General features: G+C 39.1%; 1 protein-coding gene across 1 annotated transcript in view; it reads left to right on the forward strand.

Annotated features, from left to right (window-relative positions):
* LOC121951124 (low-density lipoprotein receptor-related protein 8-like) overlaps positions 1-26,532 on the forward strand; it is a 100,480-nt gene that overhangs the window by 13,589 nt on the left and 60,359 nt on the right. The window contains exon 3 of the mRNA XM_042497353.1: positions 20,656-20,778. Within this exon, the coding sequence (XP_042353287.1) occupies positions 20,656-20,778 (123 nt within the window). The remainder of the gene's footprint in view (positions 1-20,655; positions 20,779-26,532) is intronic.

The raw sequence follows: 26,532 nt of genomic DNA on the forward strand, positions 1-26,532 counted from the left end.
TTCGGAAACATTAAAAACAATCTTATGTTTGTTTGTTCATATCACATCCAGTTAGTAAGAAGTGTATTTGCATATTATCTTACTCAAAATATGAGGCGACTAAAAAATGGCAAATATATTTTCAGTTTTGGCAACCAAAAGCTGATGTATGGTTGCCAGCCTGGCAGTCCTTTTAAAAAGTTAGTGTTGAAACCTGTTTAATCACAGTGTAATGTGGAGCTTTTAATAGATTTCAGCTGTCCCTTTAAGGAAGAAGCAGATCTCATATCAGCAAAGGTCAGACGTGACTCTTTTAATTTAGAAAGCTTATATTTAAATCATAGACTATATAAGAATTTAATGCTTATTCAAGATTAACGCTGACCATGTGTGCTTTGACACCAAAGTTGTAGCTCAGTACTTTGGCAGAAGTTTGCTTGAAAGTGGTTGGAATTCTGCTTATAGAAAGCAGAGTAGTGGGAAATGTTAGCCGGCAGATGGTTTCTGAGTTGTGCCTGACCTCATGTGCTTTTGGAAGGCATATTGTGATCAAAGCTCAGCAGCTAAGCTCTGCCTAGAGACAGATATGTTTTAAATGCATAGCCATGGGCCACTTACACAAGCACACAAATATGTATGCACACTGGCATGCAAAATCACATACAGGCTTTACACTAAATGGAATAGCTTGATTTACGCTCATACACAACAGAGTGTGGGATGTGTTATTGGTCTGAGCACACCTATCGTCCACAGACAATGATGTAATCTTTCGTGACACGGATCACCAGAGAAAAGAGAACAAGAGCGATGGAGGGTGGAGGAAAATAAAAGGAGAGGAAGACAAGGCGGTGTAGAGGCGAGCCAGGGAGGGTGTTGTTGGGGAGCGAGGTGGGAGCTCGGATGAAGAGTGCTGCAGTGTCATTGATTTTAGAGTGGTTGTTTTGCAGTGTTATTGTTGTTATGCAGATCAGTTAAAGGGTTGTGGATAAAACAGACAGCCTGGTAAAACCTGGTAAAAATCACCTGTAGTCCCTCTTTCAGAAAAGTCAAAGTTGAGAATGTGTGTTGTGTCCTACGCCTCGCAATCTGGATGTTAACATGTATGTAGAGAGCAGAGAGAGAGAGTATCTGTATAGATACAGGGGGAACAGACGCCACAGCAAACTAAAGTAAACAAGACAGCAAGACAGATGAAACTCTTACTCTAGCCAGAGTACAAAACTGAAACCAATGGTGCTCGTTTGGTTTGAATGAAGACAAGCAGGGCATCTTTATAGGAGGCTCCAGCTTGCTGCAGAACATCTGTTCTTTCTATCAGACAGACAGACTGCTGGGAACACCTGGCATACGTGCAGCGTCCCTGCTCTACTTACAATGCTGTTTGAAGTACATTTTCTCTATTTAACTATCAGTCGAAAAGGTAGCAAATCAGGCTCTTTATTATAAACTGCATGCACATTATATTTGTGAGCTCAGTCTTCACAATAATAATAAGAGGAAGAATTTTAGAGCTTACAAAGGTATTACTTATTTCAGCATTACTGCAGTAGATTGTATTATATGCAGTTGCCTTTGTTGTATCCTAATTAGGTCATCAGAAAAAATGTTGCCATTGTATGTTTCTGCAAACCAACAATACGCTATATTTGCATGTTATTGTGTTGAAGATTTAAACTTAAACTTATACTTTAACTTTACGTTTCAACAATGCTTAGGTTAACATATGGTTAGGTTTAGGCACAAAAACCTCTTGACTTTGGTTAGAAAAAGATTTCATGACAAAAAAAACGCTTTTCATGGCAGAAAAAACAGTGATGTCTCAGAAAAAAAACAACAACTTTTAGTGCCTAAAAAGCTGCTGGAAAAACAGTGACATATCACTACAAAACATCCACTTTGATGCTTGAAAGGCCGCTGGAAACATAGCAATGACTCGCTAAATCACAACAGGTTTTGTTGTTTGTTGGTCTCGAACAATGCTCTGCAGCAGTCTGCAGCTTGGCAGGCATCTCCCCGAGGTGTCACACCATCCACCATCCCCTCCACCTCCCGATGACAAAGTCAGCTCATTCACTACAAACGATAATATGATATGTACGAAATGCACAATTGTAACATATTTGTGGTTTGCAGTGATCCACAATTTCAACATTTTTTTCTGGCAACTGGGCTGCGTTTCAACCTGTTTGCCTCCTCCAAAAGACTCCTCAACCGATACTAAAATCCCAACTTTACTGTAGCTTTTCACCTGTACTGACCCGCACAGATCTGTTTATATCCACACAGCAGAGACCCCACTTATGCATACAGTACAGTACCACGGCCTACTTTAAATCTCAACACTGCATGTATTATTACTAGGTAGAAATAGCAGCAAAGCAGCAAAAATGCCCCAGAAAAAAGCGTCATTAAATTGCCTCATGCAACAGGATGCTGCTATTGCAACTGAAACTGCAACTTATTTCACACTGCGCTTTGTTAAAAAAAAAAAAAAGTCATGATCTCGGCATTAATGTGCAAGCTTGCATTCATTAGATGCCAAGGGCTTGTAAAAATGGCTTTGTAAATGCAGAAACTGAGCCAACAAATTCAAGTGTAGGAAATGACTTTGAAATGAGTTTTAAAATCTGGTAATGTTATACTGCCAAATCTCACCTTCCTGTAATTTTAAGAGGCAGTACCAATGAAGAGGATTGCTTGATCGTTCTACCCAGTACTGTGTTAAATCACTTTTGTGTTGTGACATTTTAGTCTCCAGCTATGTAGACCAATGCTGCAGTAAAACCCCTCAGCCCATTAAGGCGCAAGAAAGATTTTATGAAAACAGCTAATGAATCACTTCACTTCCCTCCTATTAGTTTAAATGAGGCCAACCGAAATGTTACATCTTCCGATGTGTAACAAATGTACCGTGCTTTTAATGGAGACATCTGAGCTTTACATGCATGAGAGGAAACCTTCGTAAAGAGCACAGTTGCTGTGTCACCTTCAGCATTTTCACAAAGGCACTCACTTGAAGATGCGGTGTATTTGTTCATACTGATACTGTATGCAGCACATGCAGATGCGTAAAGTCTTGCATTGCAAAAAGGAAGAGATAGATCTGTGTGTTTTGACATTAATGTGCAGTGGTTGGATGTGACTATTAATAATTTACATGCAGTATCTACAACTCCAAGTCATTTGTTCGCAGTTGGTAGCAAATATCCAGACCTCACACCCCCTTCTGACCCTCAGGGCTTCAAGGTACATTCACAATCCATTGATTAAGTATTAATCTAAGGCATTACTAGCAAAGGCTTATATGATGTGCCCACCCTCCAGTAGCTGCATTGTGCTACTTTGCTAACTGCTCTGGTGGTGAGAGGGAAGCCTTTAGTCACGGTCTGAGTAATCTGTTTCTGTGGTGGGTGGCTGCTGGACTCTTTAATTGGACAGTGGGCCTTTGGTAGGCCCACACTAGAGGATATCGGCCCTCACAGGGTCCATCAATAAGCTGTCTGCAGCTTTGCTCCTCTTGTCTGACTCCAGTGTGCTGTTTGTGAGAGAAAGGAAGAAAAACAAAAACAGATGAAGCTCGAAAGGCATGGAAACAGAAGGTCTACTCGCACACGTGCAAAAGTGGGTGAATGTGAGTGTGCGTGTTGTATTTACATGTGACTGTCGGGTTGTGTTCAAAGGCAAGCAGCAGTTAGGGACTAAGATCTGACTGCGTCTTAATTACGCTGCCTTCTTGCTAAGGGCTGGTTTTCTGGAACAAGAAATTTGACCTCAGGCAGTATTACAGTTATGCTAATTTTCATCTTCAGTGGGAAATGTAAAATCCTGCTCTCAGCGCCTTGTCACAGCAATTTAAATGCCGTAGTCTTCAGGCCAGTTAGGGTCTTTCTGGAAATTCAGTCTGCAGCTGGCATTGTGTTTCGTGTTATTGGAGTCAGGTCTTCACAAGAAAAGGAGAGAGAAGGAGAGAAGAGAGAGATGTGGCTCTTTCTCTTTGCGGGGTAAAAGGCTAATCTCCCATTTCCCATTACAGTTCCATGGTTTGTAGACGGACACTTTAATCCACTGTGGCACACATTTCCATTTACAGGAGTGACTGTGCTGTAGGCTCTCCTAATGCGTTTGGCTGCCGTGACTTAGAGTGGCACAAACTTTTTAGCATTTGTTCTTAAATCCAGACTTATTGTAAACTCAAGATGCACAATATAAGACGACTCGAAAGTAATAAGAGCAGACATCAACCTTTCAGAAGGCTTTTACCATATATTTTATTTTCTGTTTTCTGTTTCTGGGATGCCCACAAGCACTTTCATAGAAGATCAGCAGTCTAACGGCAGAGAAATCTCTGAGAGATAAATATCCATGAAAAATAACTTATTAAAATCTGGATACAATTTATTTTACCCTTATCCACATATGGATGCGAGATTACAATCTTGATTGCATGTCTCTTGGTCTTCCCTGTGCTATGCCATCAGTCTGTCTTTCCTCTTACCTTTTCTTGAACCTAACCTTACCTGACCCCAACCAGATCATCTCCTCGACGCCTGTCCTTAACTTAACCTAAGACCTAACCCCAACCACAGTGGGCAAAACATAAGGGGAACATTCTTCAAAAGGGAAAAAGACATTGAGGAGGGAGAATTCTGTTAACTGTAATATTGATTTCTTCCATTTTGCCATTTTTAAATGTCTTAATACAATGCTGCGCTATCCCCATGATCTCTGATGGCATTGTTCCGTTTCGTCGATATCCTTGACAACCACAAATGTGGAAGGAATTAACACAGAGTACAGACAGAAGGCTCCATCTGTGTATAGTATCCTGATGTAATAATACATTCATGACACAAACACATGTATGACTTGTATTGATATGGATTGCCCGTGAGTTTGTAGTTTTGCGTCACTCATACAGGTTATTTAGTGGTTGCACTGATTGGGGATCTGATGAACCATACTACGGTGAGTTACACTTTCTGTATCGTGTTTAAAATGTTTGAAGGGCTTTCTTCCTGTCACTTTGGATGTGACATGAGAAGGACAGATCCTCTGTGTCACTTTAGCTGGCAGTATCACAGGGGCCACACCCTGTTAGTGGCTTTTTCCACAGATCACTTACTGACCTTGTGTCTCTTGGTGAGAAGTGAGGTTGTGTTTGAGAGTTAAATACATTTCCAGGGATGATAATGCTGATCTGTCAGCTGGTAATGCAACCCATGGAAAGGTGTTGCTAACATGCTAAACTAAGACTCTGAAAAACAGTACCATGATTATAAGCGTGTAATCGTTGTTCTGAGTACATTAACATGCTTTCAAGTACAGTTTTATAGAGTTACTAGCATGGCTTTGTATATGATATTTATTAGCTATCCACAATAAACAAGACACATAAGGTGTTCAACTATTAATGGGGTTCCCATCACAAATTCATCTTAAAATGAGAGACTCACCGGCTCATTCATCGTTGCAGATTTTATGGATTGTGTCAGTCAGGTCTCAGTGGTGAGTGATGGCGTTTTGTCCTGCAGTCATAATTACTTCTGACAGATGGATAATAATTGTTAAGAAGAGTGTCTCCTGTGTGTAGCTACATTAAAACTGAGAGGAGATAGTCCAAGTGAAGGGGGAAATCACTTTGGGATTCTCCTCATTAATTTCCATTCGTCTGATAGCTCAGCACCCCAGCTCTCATTTCTGAGTCATACTTGTTCTCAAATTGCTGTAAAAGAGGGTTAAAGGCTGTTGTGTCTTTTTTTACCAATTCAGTAAGGTCGAATAGGAGCGAACTGAAAGATTAATGTGTATGTACATGCAACAGTACAGTTTAAGTGTGTGTTGGAGCGTAGGCACACTTCAGATGGAACTGATTAACCCAAGATGTCTTGAAGTCAAGATGTTTTGTAGTCAGTCATTTTAAAAGTGTATGCTCATATGAGTGCATTTGGGCACATAATTAATCAGTGAACTTACACTGTGTGAACATTGTGTTGCACTGTAAACTCGCAGCGCTGATATCCTCCCCTGAGATCTTCTATCAAGCTTTAGAAGTTCTCTGTTTCTAATCTGTGAACTGGCATGTCAGATTTTAAAGTTATCTTTGTACTGGGAGCTTTTGTTCCAGTTTTCTTTTGTAACTTCAATACTAATACTGAAATGAACAAGCTGCAATAGCCTAGATGTTAAAGATGTGGTCTTTGGAGATTTGAGATTGGAGCTCTACTCTGGAGAAAGTTAAACACCCTCCCTTTCTCTCTCCAAATATCTTTGAGTATCTGCCTTAAGCTTCTGAACCTCCAGCTGCGCCACTGGAGCTGCTTAATAGCTGATATAGTAAAGACAGTGCTTTCGCTGAACAGCTGTAGGTTTAAGTTGGCGAGAACACTGAATTTTGAAGCAAGGTGTTTGTGAGATGTGTGTGCTGTCAAGCTTCCCTGAATCATTAAAGGTTAAAAACCAGGAGTCTGATCAATACATCTCTGGGGACAAGGTCTGGGTAGACTGCTGTGGCTCTGATGAGCAATACAAGATCTCAGGACTCAATAACACACAGCACAACACAAAGCAGAAGGAAGCAAACTCTGCAAAGTGTGAAAGCTATATTCGCCAGGATCTTGGTTTAAACTCCAGACTGCAGACTGTGGTGTTTCAGGCCAGGCAGAAGGAGCATCTGGCTGCTCTGATTTGCAGTAATTTCCACTGGAGCGTGCAGGAGAGGTTCTGGAGGGAAGAGCAGCAGAGAAGGTGTCAGCTGTTTGGCTGAGAGACCTGTCCTTAAACTAAGTGTCTTCTTGTTTTCTACTCTACTTTATTCCAAAAACAGTGGGACAGGTGACAGACTGCATAGACCACAGTGATTCCCCTGTGTGTCTTATACAGCAGCAAGGACTGGAAATCACCAGATTTGAAAATTTTGCAATATGCTAAGTATTGCATTAAATAAATTGGGATATATTGCTATCAATACATTTTTTTTCGAGTGTAAATTATATCCACAATGGAAAACTTTGTCAACATCTGTTTTATCAAATAAGGTAATAATATTTTATGTAATAAAAAAATTATACTTGGCACCTGTGTAGCAATATAATATTGTCATGCAAAAAAGCAAAAAAAAATTGTGGTAGAATGCAATTTTAAACCCCCCCCCCCCCCCGCTAGCAGCAGCACTGTGTTGCAGCAAAAATGAGCATCAGTAGCGCTGATGTATAAAAATACCCCCATATGGAATTAACTTGCTGTCTCTACTTAAGCAGCCAAAGCTGAGGACTAGCAAGGATTATAAATTGAACAACCAGATAAGGGTGCTCCACTCAAACTGGCCACTTGTCGTTATCACCTGATAAATGGTATGATAAATGAAGGCCGTTCAGAAGAGTGGATGAGATGATGCAAAACATGCAAGACAGTACATGCCTCTTATAAGGGTTCATTGGTCTGTTGGTTCTGAAAAACTGTTGCTCACACTGAACATTCATGGCCTACTGCTAACGTGATGTCCAGCCTTGATGTCACATGGCTCACAACGCTTTTGTAGGGGCTGTGATACACACGCCTATACACAGTTTTCTGACAGTGTTTACATTTAGTTTTATGTCCTGTATTTTGCCCTCATTGATATGTCATCTTTTTGTAAAGTGGCTCTTTCTCATCTGCATTTGGGGTGGTTTTGTCTCCAAAACTTGACACACAGGGTTGATTAGGGGAGAGCGGGGGCAATTGTAGCAGTTTTTGGTTTTGATGTCATTACTCAAAAACCTCTTGAACTATTTGGATACAGTTTTTATGTTTTTTGTTAGTAACTTGTATCTGTGTCCTACTTAATAGTCAACCAGTTGTTTTTATGAGCAATAGTCAATATTGATTGAAAAACTAGATGTCAAATGTACATCTTCTCCTACGTGCAGGAGCAATTCTAACAGTATAAGGGATATTGGAAGCATTTTTATTGAACATCTACAACTATGTTCAGATATCTCAGATACTTCAGCACGGCTGACGGCAAAAATCCTAAGGGACACACTAAGCCAGCTTTTCTCCATTCATTTGGATGGCACTTCAGATGGAAGGTTACCAGCAATAGAAGTGCCTTTTAATACATTTCTTTTGAAAATGTATCATTATCTGTTAAGTTGGCTTCAATGGTGCTCTTAATTCCTTTTACAAAGGCGTTTGATTTTGTGTGTGTACATGTCAAAGAATGAAAATGAAGCTTTCAGCATTTTATCTACCACAAGAGGCCCATCCATCTGTTTAGCAGGATCAGTTATTGGGAAGTTTCCTACTTTACTGCTCATTTTCTGATAAAAGATTTTGGGGCTGCACGCACTAGCTCCCACTGTGAGAGAAGTGCACATTATCTGACCTTTTGCCATGGATTTAGAAACGGCAGTGGAGGCTGGTTCCTGCAAACACCCGCTGTTGAAACTTTGCCTGCTTCCGCCACGGCCCGCCATAATTAGATTCCTCTGCCAAAATACCTTTTTTTTCAATGAAATGCTCAGTAATTGCTTGGCTCGCCATCACAGCTGCTCATATTTTCGAAGATGCAACTGTTCTTGCAGAAAAATTACAGAAACATTGCCCCGGTTTCAGGGAGGACATGTAATGCAACATCAGCCACTTGTCAGCAGAAACACAAATTACTGTCAACACATGAAACAAGGCAGTGCCATCAAGGCATAGAAGGTGTGTCCCTGCAGTTCCTACCTGCTGCTCTGCTGCAGACTATTTGTGCTGTTTACTCCCTCCACCATCACCCCCTCCTCCTGCGAAGTTCCTGTCGTCTGTTTCTGGAGGCGTTTCTCTTGCAGCTATGTCTTCCACATCTCAGTGATATGTGTCTGCTTTGCTCTGTTCTGACACCCCTGGGGTTTGATTGTACTCCCCGCTGAATCATTAGCAGGCTGCTGGAATTCATGCAGGGAACACCCCCAGAGAGCAGAACCTGTACCGCAAAATATAACCGTATAACCACTGGTACAACAATTGTTTTAACTCCATAATGAGATGTAAAATTCCTGGCTGAATCTAGGTTAGACTTTCCAGTAGAGGTGGTAATTACATAGGGTTGGGTGACATTACAGCTAGGTTGCATCACTGTTGCTGTTTTAGAAATACCATATGTAAGCTGTGCAGGAGGTACAGTACACTCTGAAATGTTCTGTACAGTATCTGCATCACCTTCCTCTGTCTGCTCCCATCTCTATTGTTACATCCTGGTCTTATATATTCACATGCATGCTAAAAACAGGTTATATGGGCACTTTTTCCCAAGTGAACCCGGTGCCTCCTTGTTGTCATGGAAATGGAAATATTGAAGTTATAGCAGCTTGATGAATGCCACATGGCATTTCACTGTTGTAGCTGCATAATAAAAATGATAAGCATTTAACCTATGCAAGTATTGTTAGCTAATGTAGGCCAGTTCATTATCTGACTACAGTCCTCTCATATAGTGGCCTATCATGAGTCACAGTGACCTACAAGATGTCCAGAGAGTTTCTACATCAACCAAACACGTCACTGAGCTCAGCAGGGTCTGATTATGCCCTTCTCTGTATTTAAATGCTTTTGTCTGGTGTATGGATGCTGGGTGCAAGCTACAGGGGAGACTGGCTCCTCTGAATAAGACATTAACTCCCATGAAAACATGATTTATGATATTGTGTGTTTGTGTGTGTGTGTGTGTGTGTGTGTGTGTGTGAAATTAGGCTATAATTGACATATGCTGGTTTGTTGATGCATGACCCTTGCATTCAATGCCTCAGTTCTACAAAAAAGTTAATGTATTCATCTGTATTTGAAGGGTAACTTTAAAGGTCCAGGTTTTTGATTTAAGGGGATAGATGTTTTCCTCACTGTGAAATGACCAGACAAATAAGAATCGTTTGGTTTCATTTACTTGAATGAGCCGCTTATATCTACAGAGGGAGCGGGTCCTCGTCTATTGAGTCCACAATGTTGCACCACCATGTTCCTGCAGTAGACCAGAAAATACAAACCAAAAGCTTGCTCTTGATGGGGCTATCCTTGTTTTTGTGTCGGCACCGTAGAAGACAATGTTGGAAGCCCAACCTGCAATCCTCACTGCTAGAAGACACTAAATGTTCCTAAATCCTACACACTATTGCTTTAAGGTTGTTACACCATTACAGGTTGTTTTTGATTCAATTCATTCATACATTTGTGTAGCTCTCAGTTTGCGCACTGTGTGCATGTTAGTTTGATTATTGATCATTTGATAGCAAGCCAGAGGATATTGGGGTCAGCTTTGGTCATGTCCAAGCACTTTAAAAGGTATAATCTTTTACATTTCAGTAAATTAATAAACTCCGGCTTAACAGGGTTAACAGGAAACAGTGAGCTAAAATTACAATCAAGGGCTGGATTAAAAACATGTAGTGTTTACTTTTGAGTATTTGAACCAAGCACAGGAATGGCGGAGTCTGCCACTAACAGTAAAAATTATGAATAATAATAATAATTATTATTATTCAATAATTCAATAATAATAATAATAATAATGATGATGATAATAATAATTTTTATTGTCATTGTTATTAGTATAAATAATAGTGATAGTGAAGATAAGGGTAATTATAATAACGATATTAACTTCATTTATATAACAACTATAAAAACTGCTGCTTTGACAAGTGCTTTGACAAACAAAGCAAAAGCAGAAATTGGACAGAAGGCAATGCAACAACAGAAAGGCAAACAGTCCTGCTGAACAAAGGAAAGACAAAACTAAGGTAGAGTGAGGATAAAATTAAAAGAGTCAGGATAAAATTAAAACAAGGGGAAAAAATTGGAAGACGCTGGGGCAAAATGTCAATTAGAAAATAATACAAAGAAATAGACCAAAAACAACAAAAGCAATAAAATCACAAATAAAAGAAATTAAAACATAAATAAAAGTAGTAAAATGAATACAAATAGATATGTAGTCAGATAATTTAAATAATAATCATTACAGTCAATTACATGTAGTACTTTCACTATTAACTCGCTGGACCTACAGTGTTAGATGTCCCTGTCTGCACTAACTTGTTAGTACACTCAGCACACCTGGAAACTGGAATCGAGTGAATGGAAAATGCTACCGGTCAAGAATCCTGCATTTTACCTGCTGTCCATATTTTCTTTTCACCCTTGACCAAACTTAATTTAAACAGTGTTCAGCTTGTTCAGAGCTTTGGTCTGTTCTGTCATCTGTATAATGGAACATTGTGTCCCAGTGAAGATGCCAGGTTGTAGGCTGAAAACGTTGACATATGGCTGTACATCAACCATATTTTGCCTCTCTAAACCAGCAAACACAGGAAAAAAGGGAGAGAAGCAGAAGGTCAGACACATGGAGCAGGCATCATGTGGGGAAGGGTAGGGATCTGTGTGTGTGTTTGCAGTTAGTCAGACGAGTGGCAAGCTTTTTTTGTAAACGGCGATACACTTGTTATCTCAGCAGTGTTTGTCAGTTTTATTTCACCGCTGTGCTATTTACATCTTTTGTTTGTGTATGAGTGTGTGTGTGTGTGTGTGTGTGTGTGTGTATGTTCATGTCCACCCCCATGCATGCTCCATATGAGCACGCAGAGTGAAAGGAAGTGGACCGTCACATGAGCATGAATAAAAGAATTGCATTGAAGCTTGAAAACAGTTTGATAAATCGAGACTCGCTCTGAATGTCGATGCGGCTCAGCTGTGTCCTGTTTGCCTTCTCCCAGACGCCGGTGTACAACCACCTGTACCGCAGTCTGATATTGCTCTGTCACACTTCAGACATTGAGGTAAATCTCTCAGGGTTTAGCCAAGCTGAACCAAACCGTCTTTTGTATAAATCACTCTCGGGCTGCCTTGAAGGAACTGAGGAGCTCTGCTAGCTTAGGCTGCCCAGTCTCCTCTTTGGTCAGAGGGTGTTTGTGCCAATGTGACCTGACAAGGGGGGAGAAAATATGTCTTTTAGCAGGCTGAGGCTATAATTAGCACAGTATGTGTCTTTGGTCTGTACACAAGGTCAGAAGAAATGCTGGGCAGTGAGCAGCAGCAAGTAGTCTCTCTTACCTCTGAATATATTGTGATGCTCACCTGATAGCAGGCTTTGTGGGTCACGTCAATATGGCTGTAATCTTCATATTTATCATGACTGTTTCAGTGTTGCAGATGATACTGATAATGATACTGATATTAAACAAAATGACGACTGGTGGTGGATTAGGGACATCATGTGGTTTATCAAAGCCACTTTTCAGTTTAGTTTTTTTTAAAAACTTAATTCATCAATCAAGCAGGTTTGCAACAGCAACAGCAGACAAACAATTGATTCACACACAAAATCTGTCTAAAAATACAACATATGATACAATATTGGAACTGACTGGCTGTGGGTTAAATGACGATAACCCTCTGGAGTGCAACAGACAGTATTTTGGGAGATCCAGAGTTGCAAGCGGATACCTAGGCCAAGCTTTCATCTTCAGTGTGCAGCTAATTCTAACTGTTCTCTATAGACAAATAAACAAATAAATGCAGATAAATTTTAATTCAAGTCAGTTTTATTAAAAAAAAAACCATTATCACAAATCACAATTTGCCTTAGAGGGCTTAACAGCATCCCACTGCCAGCTATACCTTACAGCGACCAAGGAAAAACTCCCCCAAAAAACCCTGTAACAGAAAAAAATGGTAGAAACCTCAGGAAGAGCGACTGAAGAGGGATCCCTCTTCAAAGACGTGGACAGACATGCAGTAGATGTCGTAAAGAACAATAAAATTACAGTAGTATATGACAAAATGATACAAAGGAAAGAAAGAAAGAGAAGGAGGGAGATGGGGAGGAGAGATGCACAGCAACAATAATAATAACAATAACATAACAAAAAAAAGCCAACAGAAAGCTCAATCGACGTCAGATAATAGCAGACGGGTTCCGAGATTACATTACAACCAATGCGCTGCTCACCTGCTGCTCAAACTTAAATGTTCAATGCAACTGGGACTACAAACCGAAACCCAAAAAGCCAAGTCTGCTCTGATGGCTGGGTCTTTCGCATCTCTGCGCCTCTGCACCATCACTGGGGGAGAATGACTTTAACAGAGTACAGAGGCACTTTCTGCCATAAAAAACACCAATTAAAATTTCTAAATCAAAACTTTTGCAAGTGGACATGTTGCAGTAGGAGTATAACAACAACAACAAAAAAAAAACAGGGAGAAATTAACAACCTCTGCGACCAAGGTCACACAGGTACATGTTCCTCTGATGTTAGCATGTAGCTGCATGTGACAGAATATTGATACTTGCAGTAGCATGCGTGGAGCAGATGAGTATATAAAGAAATTCATTACGAGTTAATGTCTGCTTGCCTCAAAAGTAAAAAAAAAACAACTTTGGAAACAGAGTATTTAGAACGGTTTGAATGAATAACAGGGATTACTTGTACTTTGAAACTTTTGCCACTTTTAAAATGAGCATCTGATACTGTAACATTATGACAGACAATAAGGAAAATCATAGCAGGTCTCCTTTTAATTTGTTTTATTTATGTAGCTCTAAATTACCTTCAGTTTTGATACAGCAAAACAAGAACTGGCTGTGTTATGTAGACTATTACATTTAATTAATTTTGCAGGCCAAATTGGGTTTAGAAGGGTAAGCAGTCTGGGGCCTTACTTACCTAATTCTATATTTAACATTTGATTTGGTCCGAAAGGGCAAGAAGCCACAGCAATAGATAGAGAGATTTAATCTGTAGATGCCATTACTCTGTGGCTCTGTGTTGCTAGATCAATACTCTATCAATCAGCGCTAAGTTAGAGCTCAGTCCCATTTGGCTTTTTGTCTTCCTGTTGGTTTCAGAGGCTCACTGCTCTCCACACAGGTCTGACTGACGGAAGACAGATACTTAGTGTCTTCCAGATAAGGGGATGGATCAACAGGAGAAATGACGTACTCACACTAAGGACACCTTTAATTCACATATGTGCTGCTTCTACTGCAGGTATACAATTACAGAGATATATTTAAATATAATTAAATCGAAATTGAACACTTCTGCCTGTGCATCTGGCACTTTCAGCAACCCGCAACACACAAATTAGCTTAATTAGATTCTATAATCATTCGCAAAAGCAATTTCAAGAACAGCTTGTCCCAAGTCTTGTTGATGCCACGCTGTATTTTGTATGCTACCATGATATCCCATTAATTTTGGAAGGTTTAGTCATTTGCATACCGGTATAAGCCAACAGGATACATTATGTTTCCTGCTTCGACAACACTCCCCTACTTCACTCCAAGCTAATGAGGCCATTTGTCTTTTAATGCCCAGGAGAATGTGCTTATCACTGCATTACCTATTAAGCTTCTCGTGGCCTCCAAATGGAAGGAGCTGTCATTAATATCCTTCATGGTTCAAAAAAAAAATTAAAAAAAGGTTCTTCAAGGGGTTAGGGAGTGTGTGTGTGTGTGTGAATGTCTGATGATTGAAGGCTGTCTGCTGCTCTGCTCTTGAACATCACTGAATGATTAAGTGAGCTCAGTTCTTGACAGGATGCATTAAAATCATACATACATCCAGGAGCCTTCTGCTCACATGTACGTATTCACATTAAGGTACGTTTTTGAAGCTTGAATGAGGAAAGAAGGTAAGGCCTGCTTACTTACTCCATGCCACACAAATTTATTCAAGACAACGTTTCGATCCTACTTGGATCTTCGTCAGGTCAGATTTTGACATCAGGTAGTGTTTTGACCTGACAAAGATCCAAGTGGGATCGAAACTTGAATAAATTTGTGTGGCATGGAGTAAGTAAGCAGGCCTTACCGTCTTTCTTCATTCAAGTTTTTTTCAAAAAGCTTTGCACCTACGTGATGGGTCTATAACCATTCTTTTTCAATGTTTTTGAAGCTTCTCATTTGGTACCAATATTTATTACCTTACACGAAATTCTAAGTGCTATATCTTAGGCAACTGGACTGGCTTAAGTTTCCTGAAACTCAAAAAACTCAACAACACCCTAAACAAATACTTAAGGTATAGGTTTTCTGATACGGACACTCAACTAAACCGATATCACCAAAAGTATGCAAGTCTTCAGCCTTGGTTGTGACTTTGTGAGGCCGTACTTACAGTAGTCAGCATGCTAACAGGCAAACAATGACAAAGCTAAAATGATAATGTAGGCCACAATGTTAACATGTTCACCATTTTCGGTTTAGTGTGTTATAATGCAACACTAACAAGCAAGCTAAGAATGTCATTGGTTTTGTGGGTTTATTAACAGAAAATTACATTAATTGACTTTATTAAAGTAAATTAGGTAAGGTCTATGAGCTATAGTTACATATTTATCTCATAAATATTATATACTCAGTTTTATTTTTTTAATTACAAAATTGGTAATTGTGTGTCTACACACACATCTGTCTATCTGTCTATCTATCTCAGTGTGTCACAGAAAGAACTCATGTGGCTTCACATGAAACTCCCACATCTTCTTTAATAAACAGTCAAAAGCACAAGCCTGCATACATCAAAAAATAAAGGCTAAAAGTTAACTAGGTGCATTTCAGCAAAAAACATGTGAGGACCAAGCTGAAAATAGATATGCTAACAGTGGGTGAAATAATTACAGAGTTGAAAAAACTGACAGAACATTCTTTATTTTGAGCCAATTTACTTTTGAATTAAGTTTGGATTAATTCATCAACTTTCGCACCGTATTTTAATCACACATTGAATGATGAAACATTTTGAATTTGCAGTTGCTTTGAATTTGCTGCCACTGGATGGCTTATTCTCCATGGCAACAGTGGCCCAAAGTTTGTGTGTATTTTAGTATTTTAATATCTGTCACTCAGTATCTGCTCTGAGACGCTGGGGGCATCTCAGAGCAGATATTGAGTGACAGACTCATTGTACATATTTATTTTTGCCTTACCCATACTTAAAAAAAAACAAAAAGAAATTTGTAAACAAAAAGGGAAATACCAAGTCTGGACCAAAATGGAGGACTGACTGACTAACCAACGACCCTACAGACTGACACTGTCATCCCTATATTGCCATATAGTTTGGTTGAAAAGGGTAAAAGCTAGCAGCTTTTCGGAGCAGGATGAGGCAGATTTCATTGCAGGTTTTACACTCTGACACCTAAACATCAGTCAAATCAGTTTGGGAGCAAAGCTGACATCTCCATATATGATTTGATTTAATCTGATTTATTTTGAACACGTAAAAAAGAAAAAAAAGAAAAAGAGAAATGATTATACGAACAAGCAGACTGAAAAAAATAGTTTTTACAGACAATGAAAAACATAAAGCAGAAGAAATGGTCAAACACGATGACTTGGTTTATGTATTCGAACAGTAGTGAGAACAGTACAAACTTATTCAATCTCACTCCTTCTCCCATAAATCAGTGAATTTAAATTTATCAGCTTTCTTATTAATGTAAGACCTATACTCTAATTATTTAAACATATATGCATACACCCACATACCCAAAATCAAATATCTACAAATCTACATCATTATTTACAGAAAAAAAGGAAGATAAACGAGGAAAAAATAAATATTAGGTAACCAAATAATTAAACAGTAACCCCTGTAAACACCTGGTGATTGTCAAATCCCCTCTTCATCCCTGTGCCTCATAAAAAACATGTTTTTATATATTATTTTAAACTGATTTATGGTTCACTGAACCATTTTTGAATAACTCCTGGTCGTAGGTTAGTTATTTTTAGCCTTACACATTATTTGTGCCATTTGAAACTCCACGTGATCTGTACATTTTAATAATTTTGACTGTAAGACTTATGAGTTAGTGTGATCCAAATATCCAACATTGTGAATAATCTGTATTGCTATTTCTTGGAAAATAGAAAGCAAATGTATCTGAAAATCACATAAACATCAATCCAACAAAACTGCAGACCCATATTGCATATAGGTCTATCATGATCATCCACATGAATTGCATTTAAGAAAGATGAAAAGGATTAGAAGCAGTGAAAAGTTGACAACATCGGCCCCCAGAGGGAAAAGCTCCAGGTGGGGTTGTCGGAGCGTGGAGCTCCTTCCCACTGTACCTCCTCCAGGAGACATAACATGGCTGGATGAACTCCCATGTGCAGGGCCCTCATTCTGTCTGTGTCACATCCCATTTGTAATTCTCATGATAGGTGATTCACACAACACTGAGTAGCTGTTGTTTTTGTTGTTTCTTTAGATTTTTCACCAGAGCTGTTTCTCTTTGTAAAGCTGAACAGGGATACCCTCTGTGTGTGTGTGTGTGTGTGTGTGTGTGTGTGTGTGTGAGAGTGTGAGAGTGTGTGAGAGTGTGAGAGAGTTTGCATGTGCAGTGCATGTCATAGAGATTAACAGTGAGTAAGTGCTATCCCCACCATCTACTGTAATATTGCCTGTTTTTATTCAGTATTACACTTTCCATTAGGATTCCATAAAGCATTATTACTGTGTGTGTCACTCTTCATCTCTGACGCTATTACTCACTTCTGCTGTGTCTCGGCTTCCTATCTTAACGGCTCGCCTTCTTCTCATTCTCCTGTCACTTTCCCCTTCAGCCCCCCCACGAGCCTAACATTTTAAAACCTCTCCTAATTAAAACAGAAAATCATTCCAAGCAGATGGCATGAGCTGGCCTAGGTAATTATTGCCAAGTGAACCATGGCCCCTGTAGACCTCCACTGAAATGAGTAGCAGGCTCAGTTGGACTGTATAAAAATCTCTCAGATAGGAGGTGCACACCGTGGGCACATCTGACCTGCAGAGGCCATGCACCGGAAGAGCGGAAGATTTTTAAGGTCTTTGTCATGAGATCAAATAAAATCTTAAGCACAGTCTTAACCAGCATGGTCTCAAATCTGCCCCAATCTCTCATTTTGTTCATCTCATGGGAGTCAAATTAATTAATTAATTGAATAAGAATTTTAATGTGTTGTATCTTCCAGGATTTGTCAGATCGCATGAATCTAATTATTCTGTTGCCTTTAAACCTGCGATAAAGCCTCAGGGTCTCTCGGTGTGTCTCTTCTCTCTTACAGCGCCACACCTACTTGCATGAGTGATAAATGGGTTTTGAAAATATGCATGTGTTAGGCGAATACATGTGGGCTTGTCTTTGTTACAGTTTGTTTCTTTTTGTAATGTGAGCACACCACTAATGAGTTTATACACTTGAGGGAGGTGTTGGTTAAAAGGATGTCACAATGCTCGTTTGCTCCATAATCATCTGTCTTCACCTTTAACAAAGGCCCACATTCCTGCTCTCTAATGAGGACACAAGTGGCACTTAACCGGCACTGCGGAAAACCTACGCTCTTTTATGTGATCTAAAAAAAAAAACTCTTATCAAAATGTGTTTATTATTTTTGTCGTGGCAAACTTAGAGGCTTTTGGTTTCGAGAAGGGAGAGACCTGGAGGAACAAAGGGAGGAGGGGAGATGTTTGTCTTAGGGGTTTAATGAGGTCAGTTCATTACGTTTTGTAGAAAGAATGTTAATTTACATGTTTGGAGTCAAACAATGGTCACTGATTGTGGTTACAGGCAGAAAACACACATCCTATTAGTGCGACGCTATTAAAACACTTCATCATCATGGCGTCAACATGCCAACATAAGCTGTTATCGGTTTGACTTTGGCACTCTGACATAGGAGATAATTGAGAATGGGGCAATTAAACAAGATGTAGAATTAGAGACAAGCAGTTTCTAATCAGAGTGCTCCTCTGTGGCAGGCTATCCTGTACTGTAGCTGCTGGACTGCTGCAAAAAGACTTACAATAACATCATAGATAGCGCTTAAGTGAACTATACTGTAAATGTGAGAATTAAATTTCAGCGGGATTTTATGTGCATTGAATAACAGCAACAGACAAAGAGGTAGAAGGGTGCCAAAGAAAAGGGGCCCTTAAGCTGGAAATGTTCCCTTCACATTGTAAAATCCCACTGACAACATTTACAGTTTCACACATTGACTCATTAAAATGTCTTTTAGTAGTCCAGTCCTCAGTGTCCAGTTGTTTTGTCTACATGGTGGTACGGTTTGCAGGTGTAGTTCAGTACACTCTGCAACTCACACTAAAACAATCCAGATTGATAAAAAGCACAACAGGTTAGAGGAAAAAGTTAACAGCCTATATTGTAATTTTAGTAGTTCTTCTTTATAATGTGTCTGAGGAAAATGTTTATATTTCTAACAGCCTCATCTTTTTCCTCCGAAACTATGATGTTTCATTTCCTGTATTACATGACTTGCTTTCTATCTTGCTGCATCGTTAGCCTTGCTGGCCTCGAGACGCCAACAGAAGCGTCAATGTTGCCATTGCCTGGCAGCGGTACTCTCACAACTGATATACTTGAACCCATGTCATATGAGCTCACGATTTCTATTTGAATGCAGCAAATTAATACAGTTTAAAAGCAATTCAAATACCAAAAAGGTGTGGGGGGCAGACAAGGTTTCTGAAATGATTTCACCATTGAGAAGTAGTACTGATGAAGCATATTGACAGCAGTTAATAAGGAATGACTTATGCATTAATTTAAAGTTCTATCCAGAACATACGTCAAAATTAACTTGGTGCAGCCCTGGTTGGCTAAGATAAAGTATTACTCCTCCACAATCAAATCCCTAAACCTACTTTTTTTGCTCTTTGATACCAAGGTCAAGAAAGAGTGGGAGTTGGAGAAGTGAGAGTGGGGTTAGATTAGTATGAGCACAGCAAAGAGCGACTCAAAAAAAAAATCACTGCCTGAGCTCTCTTCCTTACAGCCCCTCAGCTAAGCTTAAGCTCCCTTCACATCTCTAAACGCTATATCTAATTTGCAGCATCAGAGCCAAGATGGGGCCAGTTTAGGAACAGTTGTGGCTGTGTAACAACACCGGAGCACTCGGCTGAGGGCCTTTTAACCAGTGATTTATTAGACCGTACTGCAGGTCCTCTCTGAGTAACAGGCTGAGGAAATTGAATGGCTCTGACCTCTGTCTGCTTCTGGCTCACTGGCCCGAGCTTGCTGCCTGGTTGCTACAGGTGGAGAGTGTTTTTTTTTTTTTTTCTGTGTGTGAAGTGCATGTTTTAGTTTGAACACCGTAGGTTTGCAAGATTTGTGTAGCAACTGTGATAAGCTCTGGGCTGTTACGTAAAAGTTTTGATCATTCTCGGTTTCCCTCTTACTGCTTAAAGAGGCCTTTTCCTGACATGTTTTTGATTTCCAATTCTCTGCACGCTTGACATGTTTATCAGCCCGTGGCCTTGCTGGCTTGTAGCTTTCTGCGGTAAACAGGTTTGGAAGGTAAAAGGTTTAACCTCCCTGAGCTCACGGTGTTCAGCAATCAGCATCCATTTCACTGCTCTCTGATGGAAAACCTGAAGGAGAGATTAGACTTCTGCAGACCAGCAGATGAAGGGGGGGAGGGGGATACAATGAATACAAGTCAAGAAAATAGGAAAAGTGGAGATAATTATTCAGGAAAAACACTGGAGATGGCTGCACAGGAGAACTGTTAGCGATAAACTTGATCTTCTCTGATGAGAGGGATGAATACTGGGATTCAGATAAGTGACCAGTTTCATGATGGAGAGAAAAACAGACTGGCTGTGCTTACTGTTATTCTCCGTTTGTGTGTTTCTCTCTGAGCAGCCAGGAAGACATGTGCCCCTGCGGAGTTCGCCTGCTTAAATGGCCAGTGTGTCCCTGGACGTTGGCGATGCGACGGGGAACCAGAGTGTCCCGATGGCTCCGATGAGGCAGAGGAGACTTGCAGTAAGTGAAACCATTCATTTGCTCTCTTCAAGGACATCTTTAAAGGATACATCCAGTCAATTTCAACTTTAGCCTTATTTTTGCAGGCATGACAATGATTGTATTATTAAGATTATACTCTCCAAAATAACCCCTTAAACTGTGTCTGTCAGGACAAGAAACACAAATGTTTCTATCTGCTGTATTGTTAACAAGTCAATGGATAACCCACATTATGTAAACCAATGGGTCCTAACAAAGCAGCAAACTTAGGGGAGGTTTACATATAATTCACCTGTTTGAATATTATGAAGGCTTACAGATCTGCATAATTTAGGGCATGGTCACCTTAAGTGACAGGTGGATGCAGTCTGTTGACACAACGTATACAGTGTTGGTTAGGTAGTATAACCATGGCGTAGGACCGGATTGGCAGAGCATGTATGTACCAGTCAGTATTTCAATGTTTGTTTTTTTTTAGTTCATAAAAGTTATTTTTAAGGTTTTGCTCACATAAAAAAGTCTTGTTTAGCGCTGGTTGTACTAAAAGACCCTCTAAGGAATCAGGTGTTCAGTTTTTTTGGTAAGTATATTTTGTTTTAATGGTTTTAAGTCTGTTTTTTTGCTGGAAAAAAATATAATTAACACTATCTTTATCATAGTTAACCAAAGACTGTAAATGCACCGAGCTATCCAAGCTAGCAGCTAGTGTTAGGGTTAGCTTCACCCTCTCGTCAAAATATGGTTACTTCTAGCTGCAAAAATGCTCCATTAAAAACCCAAACTGGAGGCTTTAAAACAATCCAGTGGGTAATGTCATGACAGTGATGTAATGATGATTTGCACTTTACGGTGCCAACCTGAGGGGCATGACCCTCAGAAGAGGTTGTGAAAATAATGTAAGTTGTTAGATGTCGACAGGGATAGGAAGTAGGAAAAACATGATTCCGTGTCATGAAATTGTTTGTTTTTCAGACTTCAAACTTTGCTTTTGTGTTGTGAAATACTGCATAGTTTTTTGTCCTCAGGCGTATATTATCTTCATCTCTTCAAGTTTAGATGGTGCAAGCAAAAAATTTAAACCGCTACTCTATTTGTTGCTATAAAAAGTGAATGCACCCATAATGTCAGTTATATCCCTCTTTGTGCAGGAATGCTCTGCAGTTATGGCAGGAACATCAGGTCAGAGTTACGCCAGGGTGAATTGTGGTTTATGTTTACAACAGGCAGTTTGGATAATCATTTAATTGTTCCCCTTCATTTTTTCTTTCCTTTGGCGAAACCTATGTAATGTCAGACTGCTACGGCTTATTTTTAGTTCCCTTCACATTTTTTTTGAATTGTTGTCTGTGTTTTTTTTTTATCTCGGCACAGGGGAATCTACTCTGACAGCCATTCAATTTTTTTTACACCAGGAAAAAAACTATCCGGCTAAACATGATGGCATTTTGCATGTTGTATCTGTATACGCTGTCACACCTTCATTTCAATTGCTTTAGATGAGAATTAATTTTATTCTCTCAGAACCTGTATTCAGGTTGCTGATTTACCTTGTTATCTCGGCTCCGGCGGCCATTCACTCGCCTCTCCTGCCTCCACTCGCCCACACACTTCAATACTCAATGCTTTCTGATAGAGAGTGCATAGAAAGGCCTTGATTACCTCTCTGTCAAGCTGTTAGAGGCGAGGATCTCTGGCTGGCTCACTTATAGCCTGTGCCAGTTTAGTGCACCCACACACAGGTCCCTGATGGGGGGGTTAGGTGAGTTGACATCTCCGCAACCAAACAGGGCTCAAATGTGGGAGGCTTAAACCAATTAATAAATGTTTTCTTTCTTTCTTAAATGCAATTTTTTTTCTCCCATGGCTGCTTGCTTCTGTCCTTGGGGTTACAGATATCAGGTGGAGCTGAAAGTGCTGCATTGATAAATAATGATGTCTCAGGGAAAAGCAGAGAGTTTTTACTCACTGGAATTTAGTGTAATTTGTAAGACTGAAGAGGTATTTTAACCCTACCAGGTCTTCATCATGCAACTGTTATCCTCACTGTAATACATTGCCCAAAAAATCAGCATCTAATATTATACACCACGCTGCCTCTTGTTGTTTTTAAGTTTGGCAAGATCTGCTCATATAAGGAGCCACAAAGGTATGTTGCTCAATGTTGGAAAAACTTGAGCAACATATATACATAACATAGCAAAATAACATAGCAAAAATATTTCAGTTTTGACTGTGAGACCTAAGTTTATCTTTCTAAAGAAAACATATTTAATTGTCTGTGCAAACTAGCGTTAGTTACACATGAACAGTTGTAGAACAAAACTAGAAGGCCCAGAAAACTTTTTTTTCCAATCAGCATCTTATTTAGCCTGAAATAGTAAGACCAGAACGAAATGCGTTTATTTGTAACCTCTCAGATCATTTTTCATTTCTAAACAGTCTTATCAATAGCCATAGACCAAAAGGCCTGCATGTAGAGATGAGCTGTGATGGTGTAGTATCAATATTTCAGCGTGCTGACATTTTTGCCATCAGAATTACTTTAACATTAAGTTCTACATAAGCTGCAGGTAGGGCTTGGCCATATATCAAAATTATTTGGGTGTTGTGATTTGTTACTAAAGTAAATCTCTGCCACAAGTGTGCATGAGCCAAAACATGATGTCAAAATTGTTAGTCATTGTATCAATCCCACACATATTAGATAAACAGTTTTGACAGGCCCAATCAGGACCAGGTGGGCTGGAAGTCAATTAATAAACACACAATTTTTCTGCCAAAGCCCAGAACAGTTTTGGTTATTTAATAATGAAAGCTATTTTCATATAACACGTTTCATGCAAAGTGCTTGACGAGACAAAATTAGATGCCAATAAACAATACAATGAAAAAGAATAAAGAAGAGCAATAAAAGCTACAGCAATAAGTCAGAGAAAAACATGCAAATAAACAAACAAGCTAAACAGTATTGGTTACAAAACAAACAAACAAAAAGACAATGATGCCAATAAAAATCACCCAAATTGAAAAAAATTAAAAAGATAGATCTTAAATTTCTTTTAAAAAATTCCAAGGGAGTTTGCTGTTAACACAAGAAATTGTTTTTCTTCTGTGCCTCATCTCACTGGTTTAAAGTGGACCGGGCTCAGTTGGAAAACTGTGATATCACATGCTCTTGTGCACCAATCACAGTTTAGCAACATTTGAATCAGTATCTGATTACAGTTGATGGGCTGTTTGGGCCCTGTCAATCAAATCTGATTAATCTGCACCCGCACAGTCCCAATGAAGCAGATAAGTTTGGTTTTTTAGTGTTAAACTCTTGAATAATTACATGTTTTTTGTTTGTAATTGACACTTGAATGACTATTTAATGTTATGGAAAGTACTTATGATTTGAAGCCAAGTTTGGAAAGGCTTTAGCAGTTGTGTGTTTGACTGTCTACCCACACCTGTTGCTGCTGTTTGGTGTTAAATACATCCTGAGGTAACGTATTTGTCTTCCCACACAAGTTTACACAAGTCAACTCCCAAAGCTTGTATATGTAAATGGTAACTGTTTACAACTTATTGTAGAGGGAGTCAAGATCATCCTAAATGATATCTTGATAAGATTGTTTAGGCAGCATGATGGAGGTGAAAAATGTTGATATTGTGTCACCTGTTTGAAACGGATATTTTGCTTCTACCCACCATTATCATGCTTTGATCTTTAGACTTCTTCTCTTTGTGGGAGGGAATTAAAGTGAGCCAAGTAGAGCGGGAAATTAATCATGAAAAAGCTGAACGAATTTTTCACAGGATATACATTCTTGTTTTGGTCCATTTTATTGGCTGTGGATGTGTGGGTCTGCTCGATGAATAATGTAGCAGCCGAGCAAAGCTTCTAGTGTCACCCCCAGAAAGTTGAGCACAAGGAGGGGGACATAAAGGGACCTCTGAAGGATAACAAGTTTATATTGGAAATCCAATTAAAGATAAATGAAGGAAAGATTCATCTCTTGGCTGCAGAATAAAGAGATAGAGATCTGGGCCGAGAAGAAAGCCATTTATATGGAAATCCCATATGTATTGACTTGATGTTGTAATGTAGAATTCTCAACACTGACTCTGAACATTTTTATTTGAGTATTATTTCTCTCTGCAAACAATAATTGGGATCGATTTTTCAATTTCAATACAATTTGGGAGAGTATTTTGGTTATGTTTTAAACAAGTATTTTTTTTAGGTTTAGAGTGATATTTGTTATCTTTTCACGGTGCTGTGGACAAATGAAAACTTTGATGTCCTCCTTATCCTTCCTCCTGAAAGTCACAGGTAGTCCTCAGCACAGTGCAGCCCTCCTGATTATGTGTTCAGACAAGAAGTGTCAGATCGAGGCTTTTCCTGAACAGAGGGAATGCTAATGAGATCCACTTCATCACAGCTGTCTTTCAGTTTGAGTGGATCCAACTGTGCCATAATCACACTGAAGAGAAAAGAAAAGGGAAAAAAAGACTCAAGGATGGACATTGTGTGAATATGCACGCAACATCTTAAGCAACAGCAACCGACCTCTCAAATGGCTCTCTTATCGTCTATCTCATTAATCTCGTTTCACTGGTAAATTACGTGCCTGTGCCAGCCACTTGGTGAGATGACAAAGTTACAGTGAGAAATGTACATCTGTCAGAGAAAACCTCTTGACATGCTGAATTTTACAGAGTAGACTCAAGATACAAAAAACAACCTCTGACATAGAGGTGGGAAATAATTGATTAAACTCCATGTATTGTTGCTTATTCAACATGTGATGCATAACACGACTATAGCTTGAACTGCAATCATTTAGTTGCATTTTAGAGTCCCATTGGGTCTTGCAAATATTATAAAATATATGAACTGGAATGCTGTTAGTTTGTGTCCTGTTCACAGTGAATTGAATAGATCCTCTTGTTAAACAGCGCCAATGTAACAGTTTAACCTTCTGCTATCACTATCAGCTAAAATGTAAATGTTGAAAGTTAACAGCAAAAACATCAACACATCTGACACGAGGCGAGCATGCTTCAGAATGAAAGCACCAGTGCTTCTGCTTTGATATATTTCATTATAACAGTACTTTATTGTTGCTATAACAGCACTTTATTTAACTTAATTATAACAATTTAACTTGATTATAACAGTACTTTATTTACTTTATTATATCAGTATTTTATTTAACTTCGGTATAACCATAATTTAACTTAATTATAACAGTTTAACTATATTATAACAGTACTTTATTTAACTTAATCACAACAGTACTTTATTCACCTTTGTTATAACAGTACTTTTTAAAACTATATTTTAAGAATTCTTAAACATAATTATCACAACACTTTTACTTTATTAATAGTACTTTATAAAATAGTTTAGTGCTTAAGAAGATTGCAATATGGCCTTAAAATATTGCAATATTATTTAGAAGCCATTTGTCCCAGCCCTAATCTGACATGGACATTTAGCATATCCACTCTGAAATGCCACCAGCATCAGCATTTTGCTTAACACCCCAATCCCATGCAACATTTCACCTTTAAGTCAAAAGCTACCAAGCTTCACATTTATCAATTAAACTTTGCTAAAGTGGGGATTCTTTTGCTGTCTTACAGCAGAGGGAAGGGCTGAATTTCACACAGACTGCATCCAATCTTTAACGTGCTAGAGATATGAAATTTGCCATTATGTAAATAGCAGAGACCGGTGACAGCATGACCGTTTTACACAAGTTAATTACATATAGCACAGCA

Source organism: Plectropomus leopardus, chromosome 12 (genome assembly GCF_008729295.1).
Source record: "Plectropomus leopardus isolate mb chromosome 12, YSFRI_Pleo_2.0, whole genome shotgun sequence".
Classification (NCBI taxonomy): domain Eukaryota; kingdom Metazoa; phylum Chordata; class Actinopteri; order Perciformes; family Serranidae; genus Plectropomus; species Plectropomus leopardus.